The sequence below is a fragment of the Mustela nigripes genome, chromosome 5, assembly GCF_022355385.1.
Source record: "Mustela nigripes isolate SB6536 chromosome 5, MUSNIG.SB6536, whole genome shotgun sequence".
Lineage (NCBI taxonomy): Eukaryota > Metazoa > Chordata > Mammalia > Carnivora > Mustelidae > Mustela > Mustela nigripes.
Genome location: NC_081561.1, coordinates 109,578,845 through 109,593,317, shown reverse-complemented (window position 1 = coordinate 109,593,317; position 14,473 = coordinate 109,578,845). Strand labels below are relative to the sequence as shown.

At 41.7% G+C, this 14,473-nt stretch overlaps 1 protein-coding gene across 1 annotated transcript in view; it reads left to right on the top strand.

Moving 5' to 3' along the window:
* Positions 1-6,194: 6,194 nt before the first annotated feature.
* Positions 6,195-14,473, top strand: part of MDN1 (midasin AAA ATPase 1) — a 167,643-nt gene continuing 159,364 nt past the window's right edge. Inside the window, exon 1 of the mRNA XM_059401062.1 lies at positions 6,195-6,430. Within this exon, the coding sequence (XP_059257045.1) occupies positions 6,329-6,430 (102 nt within the window). The 5' untranslated portion in view covers positions 6,195-6,328. The remainder of the gene's footprint in view (positions 6,431-14,473) is intronic.

Sequence of the window (14,473 nt, the reverse complement as noted above, 5' to 3'; positions counted from 1 at the left end):
TCATGGAAGTGTTTCATATATTCAAAGATTGAATCAAATCAGAAGGAAAAATTCTAAAATGAAAAATAAATTGAAATAAATGAAACTATGTAAACAAGAAAAACATAACCAAACTAAATGATTATCTCAAGTGACATTTAAACACAGTGTTCTGACTATACACCATTAGTAGGATATATTCCAAGCACAAAAAGAACTGCAGAGAAATCTTATAATGTATGTACCAGTTTTAATGTTAGTCTTAATATTGTAATTTTGAAACCATTTAATGTATATTGTAAGACAATATGTAATATTTTTAGGAATCAAGATATTTAGTGAAAGAGAAAAGAGATCCAATCATAAAATCAAAAAAATTAAGGGGGAAGGAGAATGATAAAAAAAAAAAATTTAGGGGGAAATCTTATACTGTTTTATCTGAATTGGAAATGCCAACATGACCTCATGATCTTTTAAAAATATGTATTTCTTGGGGTGCTTGGGTGGCTCAGTTGGTTAATGTCTGCCTTTGGTTCAGGACATGATCCCAGGGTCCTGGGATGGAGCCCCACATCAGGCTCCCTGCTCATGGGGAGCCTGCTTCCCCATGGTTGTGTTCATTCTCAAATAAATAAAATCTTTAGAAAATAAAGGTATTTTTTATTTCTTTTCCTTAAAGAGTCTACAAGAAATACCTGACTAGCAATGCATTTGACAATAACTTTTGACTTCCCCCAAACCTAACTAATAATAGCTTTCTATTAACCAGAAGCTTAAGCAATAATAAAAACAGTCAATTAACACATTTTGTAATGTTATATGTATTATACTATTTTCTTAAAATAAAGTAAGCTAGAGTAAAGGAAATGTTATTGAGAAAATCATAAAAATTCCTAAGAAAAAGAAAATGCATTTATAGTATTATACTGTATTTATTAAAAAAAAAAAAAAGTTGGGTTAAGCCGCTGCCTTTGGTTCGGGTCATGATCTCAGGGTCCTGGGATCGAGTCCCCCATCAGAGTCTCTGCTCAGCAGGGAGCCTGCTTCCCTCTCTCTCTCTCTGCCTACCTCTCAGCCTACTTGTGATCTCTGTCAAATAAATAAATAAAATCCAAAAAAAAAAAATAGTGGGGCACCTAGGTTGCTCAGTCGTTGGACATCTGCCTTTAGCACAGGTCATGATCCCAGGGTCCTGGAATCCAGCTCCATATTGTGCTCCCTGCTCAGAGGGGAATCTGCTTCTCCCTCTTCCACTCCCCCTGCTTGTGTTCCCTCTATCACTGTATCTCTCTCATCAAATAAATAAGTAAAATAATAAATAAAATCTTTTAAAATAATTAATTTTTTTTAAAAATCCAGATGTATGTAGACCTGCTGTTCAAAGGTTGACTATATTCTTATTAGTTGGTGAACAACTGCCAACTGATGCATTCAGATCCTTTTTGTAAGAGAGTTTCAAACATGAAATACACAGGAGAGAGATAAAGGTGATTGATACAGCTGAAACCGTAAGGACAGGGAGGGACAGAAGAGTGAAACAATAGAAAGGAACTTTGACAGTCATTACAAAAATGGGCAATAGACCCAGATGCTTTTTTTTTTTTTTTTATTCCATTTATTTGTCAGAGAGAGAGAGAGAACACAAGACACAAGCAGGAGCAGCAGGAGGCTGAGGGAGAAGCGGGCTCTCTGCTGCTTCCTACGGTGAAGTGGGACTTAATCCCAGGACCCTGGGATCATGCTCTACAGCCAAAGACAAATACTTAACAGAGCCACCCCCAGCATCCAACTAAGATTCTTTAAAGACCATGACAAGACTACTGTCAGTCATTAGCATTCCTTCTGAGGCATGGGGAACAGGGAGCCACTGCTCCTGGATGCCCCAGAAACTCACTGCCAGCTTCTTGGGCTCCCTTTCCTTCCCCATGCATCTTTCACTGCACCTCAACACTTTTTTCTTCCTTGTAACTTAGAAGAGCCAAACTCTTGGTGTGGCACTATCAAATGTTGATTCTCTTATTTTCTTCAGTATCTCATTTGTTCAATATTATTCTTCACTGTAATGAACACTTATTGAAGACATTATAGGCTAGGCAATATACTAGGTGCTGTGGTTGCTTAAAAAGAATTTAGGGGTGCCTGCCTGATACACACATATTTTTTTTTCCTACAGGATATTGACATGGTGAGTGTAGTTGGATTCATAGCATCTATTTGTGTGAAGTGGCTAGAAGACTGTGTCCACAGCATTGGAAAAATATACACTCTAGGAAGAAGTTGCTGTTCTTGGGCAGTGGCATTAATTCATTCATTCAGAAAGCACTTACTGAGTGTGCTCTATGTGCTAAGAACATAAAGAGAAAGGCCCAAACCCAGTGAAGAAGGATGACTGACAATTCTAAATGGCAGCATGTGGAACAGTCCTGCTTCAGGATCCCTGCTCAGTGGGGAGCCTGCTTCTTCCTTTTGCCCCTGCCCTTCCCCCTCCTTGTGCATGCTTGTTTACATGTGAACTCTCTCTATGTCAAATAAATAAATAAAATCTTTTTTTTTCTCAAAGATTTCTTTAAAGATTTTACTTATTTATTTGACACACACACACACACAGAGTGAGAGGCAACACAAGCAGGGGGAGTGCGAGAGGGAGAAGCACACTCCCCACTGAGCAGGGAGCCTGATGTGGGGGCTCAATCCCAAGACCCTGGGATCATGACCCAAGCAAAAGGCAGACACTCAAAGACTGAGCCACCCAGGTACCCCACAAAAATTAAATCTTGAAAAAGAAAATAAAAGAAAAGTAGATCATGTTAATAATAGTGGAAATGGAAGGAGTGAAGTCTATTCCAAGCACAGAGTGCAGTAGGAACAAATGCAAGGGAGGAGAAAACAGTATGGTTGTTAGGAGAATAATGTTCTACATGGTTGTATAATGAACTTCCTTAGTTCACAAATAGTTATTGAGTCTATTGTGTGAGCCAGCCAGTTTTCTTGATGGGATTCTATGGTAATACTACCTACCTCATAGGTTATTGTGAAGATGAAGTGGGTTGGCATATGTAAAACACCTAGAAAGGTCCCTGGCATCAGGTACTTACCTATTATCACTAGAAATATTAACATGAATCATATATAGTCTCTCACCCCCAAGAACCTTGACTCAGTTGGGGTGGGCAGGGAGACAAAAGAAACAATTTCATCAAGTGCTACAAGGGATACCTTCTTCTGGGAAAGGTCTCTCAGATACAGTGACCTTTAAGCCAAGACCTGAAAATGCAACAGTTAGGCAAGGGAAAGGGTGGGAGTAGGGTGGGGATGCATTCTAAACAAAGGAATAGTATAATTAGAGGCCTGCAAGCTAGATAAGGCCAATGAAAGTGGTTCTGGAGGGGGTGCCTGTATGGCTCAGTTGGAAGGACAAGCAACTCTTGATCTCAGGGCTATAAGTTTGAGCCCCATATTGGGTGTAGAGGTTATTTAAAAATAAAATGTTTGGGCACCTGGATGGCTCAGTCCATTAAGTGTCTGCCTTTGGCTCAGGTTATGATTCCAGGGTCCTGGGATGAAATCTTGCGTGGAGCTCCCTGCCCAGTGGGGAATCTGCTTCTCCCTCTCCCTCTGCCCCTCCCCCTGCTCATGCACTCTCTCTCTCCCTTTTTCTGTCTCAAATAAATATATAAAATCTTTAAAAATAATAATAACAAAGATAAAATCTTTAAGGGAAAAAAAGAAGATGAGGGACGCCTGGGTGCCTCAGTCAGTTAAGCAACCAACTTTTGGTTTCGGCTCAGGCCATGATCTTGGGGTCCTAGGATAGAGCCCTGCATCAGGCTCTTTGCTCAGTATGGAGTCAGCTTGAGGGTCTCTCTCTCCCTCTCTCTCTGCCCCTCCCCAGCATGTTGTTAGCATTGTTGAAACAAATTAAAGGCAACATTCTTGCCAAGAGAATTAGTGTATGCATTGAACCCTCTAAGAGTACAGATAGTGCCCTGAAAAAAAGTGAAGGGAAACAATCAGGAAAATAAGGAAGCCATAGAGAAAGATAATTGGGTTCTTCTGGAGCACCAGCCTGCTCACCCAGAGAAGCACACTTTGTGAGAGCCAAAGGAAAGAAGCCTCAGCTGCTGGAATCCATTTCTTATGAATTCATGGCATAATGAGTATAAAAAATGTCGGGGACTGCCTCCGGCCAGGAAAGTCCCTGCCATTACAAGAAGGTGCGTGGCTCACTGCTAGCAAAATACGCTGCAAGTATACAATGAACTTTCTGGTGAAGCCCGCCTAAAGGAGGACATAGATATTGGCTGTATCAAATTTAATCAGCATACTAACAGGACTCTCATTGGCTCTCCCCATTGCTTGACCCCTTATTGGTCACCCTGCTGTATATAAGCTAAGGAAGTTGATTAAATAAATGGAAATGAAGCATTAACACCATACCAGGCTCATTGTCGTCCTTGCGGGCCGAGGGCGACAAAAAAATTGACCCTCTAGGATATAAAAGAAAGACAGAAGATATCACTAATCATTAAAGAAATGCAAATTATTGAGACAATGATGAGATACTACTAATCCCTATGAAAATGACTAAAACAGGGACAACCGGATGGCTCGTTCAGTTGAGCATCCAACTCTTGGTTTTGGCTCAGGTTATGATCTCAGGGCCCTGAGGTCAAGACCCATATTGGGCTCCCGACTCAACTGGGAGTCTGCTTGAGATTCTTTCCCTCTGACTGTCCTCCCGTCTCTCACCCTCTCTTGCAAATAAATAAATAAATAAATCTTTTTAAAAAATGGCTAAAATTAAAAAAGCAGTAGTAACAGCAAATGCTGGCAAGGATGTGGAAAAACTAGATCTCTTGTACATTGGTGGTGGGCATATAAAATGATACAGCCACTCCATAAAACAGTTGGTTTGATCTCATATGAGTTGTGCGATTGAGCCCCTCCTCAGGCTCCATTCTGGTGAAGTCTGCTTGAGATTCTCTCTCTCTACTCCTCCCATCCTCTAAAATAAATAAATAAATAATTAAAAAAAAAAAAAAAAACAACATGCAGTTACTGTACAACCCAGCAATCGCTGTTATGGGAAGTATCTCAGAGCAATGAAAACATGTGTATGTTAATAGCCTATACGTTGGGGCGCCTGGGTGGCTCAGTGGGTTAAAGCCTCTGCCTTCGGCTCAGGTCATGATCTTGGGTCCTGGGTTTGAGCCCCATGACGGTCTCTCTGCTCAGCGGGAAGCCTGCGTCCCCCTCCCTGTCTGCCTGCCTCTCTGCCTACTTGTGATCTCTGTCTGTCAAATAAATAAATAAAATCTTTTTTTAAAAAAACCAACCAAACAAAACAACACTTTTTATTTTTTAAAAGATTTTATTTATTATTTGACAGAGAGATACACAGGAGAGAGGGAATACAAGCAGGGGGAGTGGGAGAGGGAGAAACAGACTTTCCGCTGAGCAGGGAGCCAGATGCTGGGCTCCATCCGAGTTCCCTGGGATCACGACCTGAGCTGAAGGCAAGCTTAACGACTGAGCCACCCAGGCGCCCCTAAAACACTTTTTAGAGGCGTAACTTACACAAGGTGCACAAATCTTGCGTACAGTTGTTTTTCTGCTTTTTAAAAATTTATCTACCAGAGTAACATCACCGAGAGGAAGACCATGAAAAACTTCCATCACCATAGGATGTTCCCTCAGGTCCCCTTGGCTGTCCATACTCTATAAGGCAACCATTAGCCTGACTTAGTCATTATTTTGGCTTGTTTCTGAATTTCACGTAAATGTGAAGCTCTATTCCACTCTTTTTAACGGCCTCTGAATATTCTATAACGTATATACCAGACTTTAATTAAGCATTCCCTAACTGAGCCCCTACTTCCGACATTTATATTACGAAAATTGCAAGAGGCGTGCTTGTCATACTTCCACAGGAGGGAGGCACGGTGGACTGAGACCTCCCTCGCTTCCCCGGCCTAGCGGAATCTCCGGTCTCGCTGTCCACCCCACCTTGCCTCCGAACCTACCCTCACTGCATGCAAGAGATGCGGATCACACCAGCGGCCCGCTTCTACTCCCCTCCCGGAACTGTCGCGCTACGGACTCCGGCTGTTTCCGCTGCTGGGGGGGCGGGGCTGGGGCCGCCCTGCCGTCGCGGTCGCAGGCTGGTGACGGAGAGCGCCGCGTGCTCCCCCACGTGTGCTGCAGTTCTCCCGGTGTCTGCGGGGCAGCCGGGGTGCTTTCCCTGGGGGCGTAGTTGCTGGCGCCTCCGGTGCGGGACCTCAGCGGCTCGGGGACTCCGAGCGCTAAGCAGGGAGCGCTGGTGGCCGTCGGGGACAGAGGGCCTGCGGTCATGGAGCACCTTTTCCTGGATGTGGCGGCCGCGCCGCTTCGCTTACTCGCTGCCAAGAACGAGAAGACCCGCAGCGAACTGGGCAGGTTCTTGGCCAAACAGGTAAAAGAAGGAGGGAGAGGGAAATCGCCCGGCAGATCCCGGCCGCCCCCCTCGCAAGTGCCCTGCGGCCCTGAGCTAGACGCGCTACTTGAAGGCAAGAGAGTAGCGGCGTTCTGTCACCCCGGTCCCCTTCCCAGGGCTGGTGGCCAGGGGCGGAGACGTCCGCGCGTGTTTGAAGAAATCGGAAGAAAGCTTTTGTGTTTATCGGAGAGACCCTTCCGTTCTTTCCACCAGCCGACGACCCTGCAACTCTGAGGGAGAGGTGGCTTTCCGAAAGAGATGTGGTTGGTTTTTCTTTAATTGAGATTGTATCTTTGCCCTTTTGCCGTGTATATTCCTCTAGTGTGCCAAGTCTAAGCCACCCCTGTTAGAGTGACTGTTTTTCTTTCTGCCCCATCCCGTAGTTTTGGCCCGCTGACACGTATTGATTGCGCTCCTGCTTTGCGTGAGACACGGCGTGGTTCTCTCAACAGACAGAAATTCGTTACGGTCTTTGCCTCCAGGGAATTTAGCATCTATTTTTGGAGACAGTTCATAAACACAGAAAACCACCAAGGGCCAAAGCAAGACAGCTAGTGCTAACTGTGTGACATTAACCATTATCAGGTGAATTAGAATCTTCTAGGAAATAGGTTTTTGGCCTTTTAAGAGCTTTCTCTTGACTCCCTGCTGTCTGAGTTGAGGACCTCTATCATGCATTTTTTTCACGTTGCATGCTAATTTCCTATTTTATGCTTCTCCACCCCTCAATATCTTTGAGTTTCTTGATAGTAGAAAAAAAATTTTTTTTCTTCTAACTCCAGCATCTATGATTTATTTATTCAGTCATAAATGCATCGTGTACATATATATTCCATTCCTTAGTAAGCATCGAGTGTATTTTGGGTCAGGAGCAGTAGAGAACTAACATGAGAGGCACTTCTGTTTGGTGACAACAAATTGGAAGTGTAAAGGGGAGGGAGATACCCTGGGGTTTCTGGCTTCTGAGACCCAGTGAAGGGAATCACTAAACAAATGGTGAGCTGTAGAAAGAACTCAGTTTTGATGGGTAGAACTAAGGAAAGAGATCATCAGTTTGTATGAGCTGAGCTTCTGGTGACAGGCTCCTGAGTTATGTATTGTTGCTAGAGGTATTTTTCTGTAAGTGGGCTTTAGAATTTAGAGCACAGGTTCTGAATCTGGGGATCATGGACCAGCAACAGGAGATTATGTTTCCACACTAGTGTAATTGGATGTAAAATTAGTGTTTATGTATTGGGAGTAGTGTGGGGAAATGGTTTGTGGTCTTTATTTGATAAAGTTTTAGAAAATCTGACACACATGTGAGAACCACTTGTGTGGATTCTGAGATTGTATAGAAATAGTAGTGGACCTGGAAGCTAATCGAAAGATCAGTTGAATTAGGAGATTAGGTCACCTTTGTCTCTCCCTTTTTTTTTGCTTCACATTGTCTGTCAAATTCTGTTCTACCTGAGATGTTTTTCAGGTTTGTTCCTTGAACCATTTTCAGTAATCATTTCAAGACTTTCACTCAGAAGAGTTGATTGTGTTGCCATTCTGCATTTCTCCTATTTTTGGAAACAAAACAATTTTTATTGGAAAGCAGAGACTTTTGAAACACGATTCTCTTTGCAGTTAAGATCCGAAGTAAGAATTTTTTTAGGATTGTAGGGTTTAAAATTATTTTTTTTTAATTTTTTATTTTTATTTATTTATTTTAAAGATTTTATTTATTTATTTGACAGACAGAGATCACAAGTAGGCAGAGAGGCAGGCAGAGAGAGAGGAGGGGAAGCTCCCCGCCGAGCAGGGAGCCCGATTCGAGGCTCGATCCCAGGACACCAGGATCATGACCTGAGCCGAAGGCAGAGGCTTAACCCACTGAGCCACCCAGGCACCCTGTGGGTTTTTTTTTTAAAGTTTTTTAAAAAGATTTTATTTATATGACAGAGAGAGATGCACCAAGAGAGGGAACACAAGCTGTGGGAGTGGGAGAGGGAGAAGCAGGCTTCCCACTGAGCAGGGAGCCCGATTCAGGGTTTGATCCCAGGAGCCTGGGATCATGACCCATGCTGAGCTGAAGGCAGGTGCTGAACCAACTCAGCCCCCCCGACCCCCCCCCCCCCCTTTAATGCTCTTTATCTCAGCTGGTGATATCACCTTCTCTCTATCCAGTCACTTTAGAGAGGGGAGTGTCCTCACTCTTTTCACTCTTTTTCCTTCACATATAGCCATCTTCCATGTTTTATTTACTTAGTATTGAATCTGTTCCTTCCTTTTCATCCCTCCTACCACCACCATCCTATAATTCTGACTCCATTCTTGTGTGTGTATTTTCCAACATCTCCAAGCAATTCTCAGACACAAGCTAAGTGTCTTAACAATTTAACTCAGTTCTGACACTATCTACCTGGAGATAACATCAGATCCCACATGTTAGGTGTTCAGTCCCATAATACTGTGCCCCACCCTCCCCAATTCAGATGCCAGTCAAAAGTCCAGGTTGTCACCTGTACTTCTAACCAACTGGCTGCGGATTGCAAGTTCCTACAGCCCCCTCCTTGGGTTTGATTAAATTGCTAGAGTGGCTCACAGAACTCAGAGAAACATTGTACTTACTAGATCAATGGATTATTATAAAAGGATATAAATCAGCAAATGCCAGATGAAAGAGATGCATAGGACAAGCTATGTGAGAGGGAGTGCAGAGCTTCCATGCCCTCTCTAGAGGTGACACTTTATCTCCACGTATCTAAATCTTCTCTGACTTGGAAGCTCTCCTGACCAAGTCTTTTGGGGTTTATATGGAAACTTATTACATAGGTATGATTGGTGAAATCTTTAGCTGTTGGTGTTGGAAACCACCGTCCAACCCCTCACCCGTAAGGTGCAGGTGGAGGTAGGACTGAAAGTTTCAAAACTGTAATAATTTGTTGGTTTTCTTGACAACCAGTCCCCGTACTTGGGTCTTTCCAAAATTTACCTCCATGGGGCACCTGACTTGCTCAGTTGGTAGAGCATACTGCTCTTGATCTTGGGGTAGTGCGTTCAAGCACCATGTAGGGCCTAAAACTTATTTTATTTTAAGATTTTATTTATTTATTTGACAGACAGAGATCACAAGTAGGCAGAGAGGCAGGCAAAGAGAGAGGGAAGCAGGCTCCCCGCTGAGCAGAGAGCCCGACACGGGGCTCAGAGTCAGGACACTGAGATCATGACCTGAGTGAAAGGAAGAGGCTTTATCCCACTGAGCCACCCAGGTGCCCCTAAAACTTATTTTAAAAACAAACAAACAAACAAAAAAACCAAACCCATAAAATTCACCTCCTTAGCGTAACAGGATAACAAAATACACCTCTACCACTCTCCTCATAGGAAATTCCAAGGGTTTTTAGGAAAATGTACTATTGTAAATCATGAGCCATCTGGGTGACTCAGTCTGTTAAGTGTCTCACTCTTGGTTTTGACTCAGGTCAAGATCTCATGGGTCATGAGATCAAACCTGGTCCCAGCTCTGTGCTCACCTGAGAGTCTGCTTGAGGATTCTTTCCCTCTACCCCCACCCCCATGTGCATGAAGCTCTCTTAGTCTCGAATAAATAAATCTTTTAAAAATGCTTTATAAATCACAGTATCACACATCCTTACCTCCTTCATCACTGTCTGTGTTCAGGAAGAGCAGAGTGCTTCAGATACTGGAACTGAAGGATGGCTGAAAATCACATCTATTCTCTTAATTCCTTTTGGGGCCTTGAACAAGTTATTTAACTCTCCTGAGTCTCAGTTTCTTGATATATTACACGTGGCAGCTGCTATACAGTTGCAAGGATTTTGGAACCAGACTGTGACATGGATTGCTAGTTCTGCGGCTAGCTTTGTGACCTTAGACCCCGCCCCTGCCCTCCTTTAAAAGATTTTATTTGTTAAAAAAAAAAAAAAAAAGATTTTATTTATTTATTTGCCAGAGAGGGAGAGAGAGAGAGCACAAGCAGGCAGAGTGGCAGGCAGAGGCAGAGAGAGAAGTAGGCTCCTGGCTGAGCAAGGAGTCTGGTGTGGGACTCGATCCCAGGATCCTGGGATCATGACCTGAGCCGAAAGCAGTTGCTTAACCGAGTGAGCCACCCAAATGTCCCAACCCCCTTTTTTATTTTTCAATATCCTTATCTGTAAAATGGGGTTGTTACCACTTTATGGGTTGCTGTGAGAATTAAACTCCTAGACTATAGTAAGCACTGTTTATAAAAGTGGTTAATGATTATTGCTATAAATAAGATTGTTGTAAGAGCTAGATAATGCATGTGAGGAGCTTACCAAAGTGCTTGGCACAAAGTAAATAGTCAATACAAGTGAGCTATAATAATAATAATAATAATAATAATAATAATAATTTTTTGAAACTGCTTTATTGAGATATAATTCACATACCTTATACTTCATCCATTTAAGTGTACAGTTCAGTGGTTTTTGCTATGTTCACAGAAATGTACAACTGTTATCACAGTTTATTTTAAACTGGTATTTAGATATTTTCATTTTTTTTCTAATTTTTAAAAAATTTATATAAGTAATCTCCACCCAATGTGGGGCTCAAACTCATGACCCTGAGATCAGAGAGTTGCATGCTCTTTCGACTGGGCCAGTGAGGCACCCTGACATTTTCATTATTTCAAAAAGAAGCCCCCATGCCTTTTAACTCTCACCCCCCCAGACTGTATCGCTGTGCTCTCCCAAATCCTCGTGGGCAACCATTAACTTATTTTTCTCTCTATGTTCTCTATTCTGCTCATTTAATATAATTATCATTAATAAGTCATCTGAATCTGTTACCATTCTGTATAATAGCTCCCCATTGTCTCTAGAATAAAAATCCAAGCTTTCTAAAATGGTGTATGGTATATGAGCTGTTTTTTATTTTTTGAAGTTTTAAACTTAGAAGTTTCTTTAAAAAACAAAAACACAAACAAAAAGCGGGGCGCCTGGGTGGGTCAGTCAGTTAAGCGTGTCTTCTGCTCTGGTCGTGATCCCAGGGTCCTGGGATCGAGCCCCACATCAGGCTCTCTGCTCAGCAGGGAGCCTGCTTCCCCCTCCCTCTCTGCCTGCCTCTCTGCTACTTGTGCTCTCTCTCTCTCTCTGACAGAGGTCAAATAAATAAATAAAATCTTAAAAAAAAAACAAACTTCGTTTATTTAGTATCTACACCCAACAGGGGGCTTGAACTCATGATCAGGAGTTTCATGCTCTTCTGACTGAGCCAGCCAGGTGCCCCAAAGATAAAAGTTTATTAAAAGAAACTTTTTTTTCCCCCCTGTCAACCTTATTTCCAGTTCTTATTTCAGGTATTTTTTTTTTTTAAGATTTTTTAAAAATTTATTTGACAGAGACAGAGAGAGGAATAGAGAGTGAGAACAAGCAGGGGAGCAATAGGCAGAGGAAGAGGGAGAAGCAGGATCCTCATTCAGTAGGGAGCCTGATGTGGAGCTCAATCCCAGGACCCTGGGATCATGGTCTGAGCTGAAGGCAGAGGCTTAACGGACTCTCCCTGTTTCGAGTATTTTTTAATACAACCTAGTGGTTTTCAGCTAGGTTAATTTTGCCCCCAAGGGCAAATCTGGAGACATTTTTGGTTGTCACAACTGGTGGTGAGGGGGTTGCTTCTAGCATATAGTGTTTAGAGGCCAGGGATGTTGCTAAATATGTTATGATGTATGGGATAGCCTCACAAGGAATTGTCCAGCTCCAAATAGCAGTAGTGCAAGATTAAGAAAGAAACCTTAAATATACCTACACTTAATAACAGAAGATCAAAATCCCTGAAACAGAAAGTGACAGAAGAGGAAAAATAGGCAAATTAACAATTATAATTGGAGACTTTGACACTCTATCCTGAGTAACTGATAGAACAAATACAGAAAACATTAAGCATGTAGAATACCCACTATCGACAATCCTGACCCATTTGACATTTATAAGAATGCTGTGCCCAGTAACAGTAGAATACATGTTCTGTAGATCTGAAACATTCACCAAGATAGAGCATATTCTGAGCCATTAAACAAGTCTCAATAAATTTAGGAGAATTAATGTCATGCCCAAATAGTCAGTGACCCCAATGGAATTAAATTAGGAAAAAAAAACAACAACAAGAAAACCTGAAAGGTACTGGCAAAATCCCTAAATGTTAGAAATTGAGAAACGAAATTAAAAAAAAAAATAGTTAAAGGAAAATCATTGGGGAATCAGAAAGTATTATTATTTTTTTTTAATATTTTGAGAGAGAGCATATAAGATGTGGGGAGGGGCAGAAGGAAAGGGAGAAGCAGACTTCTCACTGAGCAGGGAGCCCCATGTGGGGCTCAATCCCAGGACTCTGGGATCATGACCAAGGCAGACACTTAACTAACTAAGCCACCAGGAGCCCCAGAATGCAACTTTTGATCTCAGGATTGTGAGTTCATGCCCGTGTTGGGTGTAGAACTTATTTTAAAAAATTAAAAATAACCTGGCGATTCACAGACCTGTACCCCTGGGGCTAATAATACATTATATGTTAATAAAAAAAAATTACATGCTGAAAAATTTCTTTTAAAAAATTCTAAGTTAAGGGTTCCTGGGTGGGTCAGTCGATTAAGTGTCTGTCTTCAGCTCAGATGGCTCAGTCTTGATTTTGGCTCTTGATTTTGGCTCAAGCCATGACTTTATGGTTGTGAGATCAAGTCATGCACTGGATCTCTGCTGGGCGTGAAGCCTGCTTACCTTTCTTTCTCTTCCTCTGTCCCTCCCACTCCTCTCTTTTAATCCCACTCTTCAAAAAAACAAAAACAAAAACAAAAAAAAATAACACCTACTATGAAAGGGTCTGGGGATCTAGCCCAGCATCTGGCTCTGTGCTCAGTAGTGAGTCTGTTTGTCCCTTTACCTCTGCTCTTCCCCTCTGCCTTTCCCCCAACTCATGCATGTGTACACATGTGCACTCTCTTTCAAATAAATAAAATCTTTAAAAAATTTTTAAGTTAAATTAAAATTTAGTTTCAAATTAAGCATAGAGTTACATGACCCAGTGATCTCACTCTTTGGTAATGAAAAAGGTTAAGAGTAATGAGTATATTACAACTGGTGTAAAAAAAAGAAAGCAATGAATATATGCCCATGAAATTTTTGTACCCAAATGTTCATAGTAGGTGTTATTTTTTGTTTTTGTTTTTGTTTTTTTGAAGAGTGGGATTAAAAGAGAGGAGTGGGAGGGACAGAGGGAGAGAAAGAAAGGTAAGCAGGCTTCACGCCCAGCAGAGATCCAGTGCATGACTTGATCTCACAACCATGAAGTCATGGCTTGAGCCAAAATCAAGAGCCAAAATCAAGACTGAGCCATGGAGGTATGTGCCGCCATGGTAGCTTTTTTGATGATAGCTGGGAACAGCAAAGCCGTGAAGATAACGATCAGCATGCAAATGGATAATAAAATTGTGATTTATTCATAGTGAAAAACTGCCAGTAGTAAAGTGGAATAAATTATTGAAGCATTTAATTACATGGATGATTATCAAAAGCGTTATACTGAGCAAAAGAAATTGGACAGAAAAGAACACATACGGATTACATTTATATAAAGTTCTAGACTTGTTTAATTTGTGGTCATAAAATCATATTATTAGTTGCCTATTGGTGAGGGGATTGACTTCCAGGGAACAGAAGGGAACTTTGGGTTTGATACTTCATTTGGGTGGTGGTTACACAGGTATGTACATATATTAAAACTCATCAAACTATAAATGGATGGATTTTATTGTAAAGTGTATGTCAGTGAAGATTTATTCATTTATGTTCGTTTGTTTTTAAAAAATCTAAATATCTGAGGGCACTAGGCTGGCTCAGTTGGTAGAGCTGCAACTCTTGATCTTGGGTTAGGGGTTTGAGCCCATGTTGGGCATAGAGTTTACTTTAAAAAAAAAAAGCTAAATATCTATTTCTTTCTTTCTTTCATTCTTTCTTTTTTTTTTTTTTAAGATTTTGTTTATTTATTTGACAAAGATCACAAGTAGGCAGA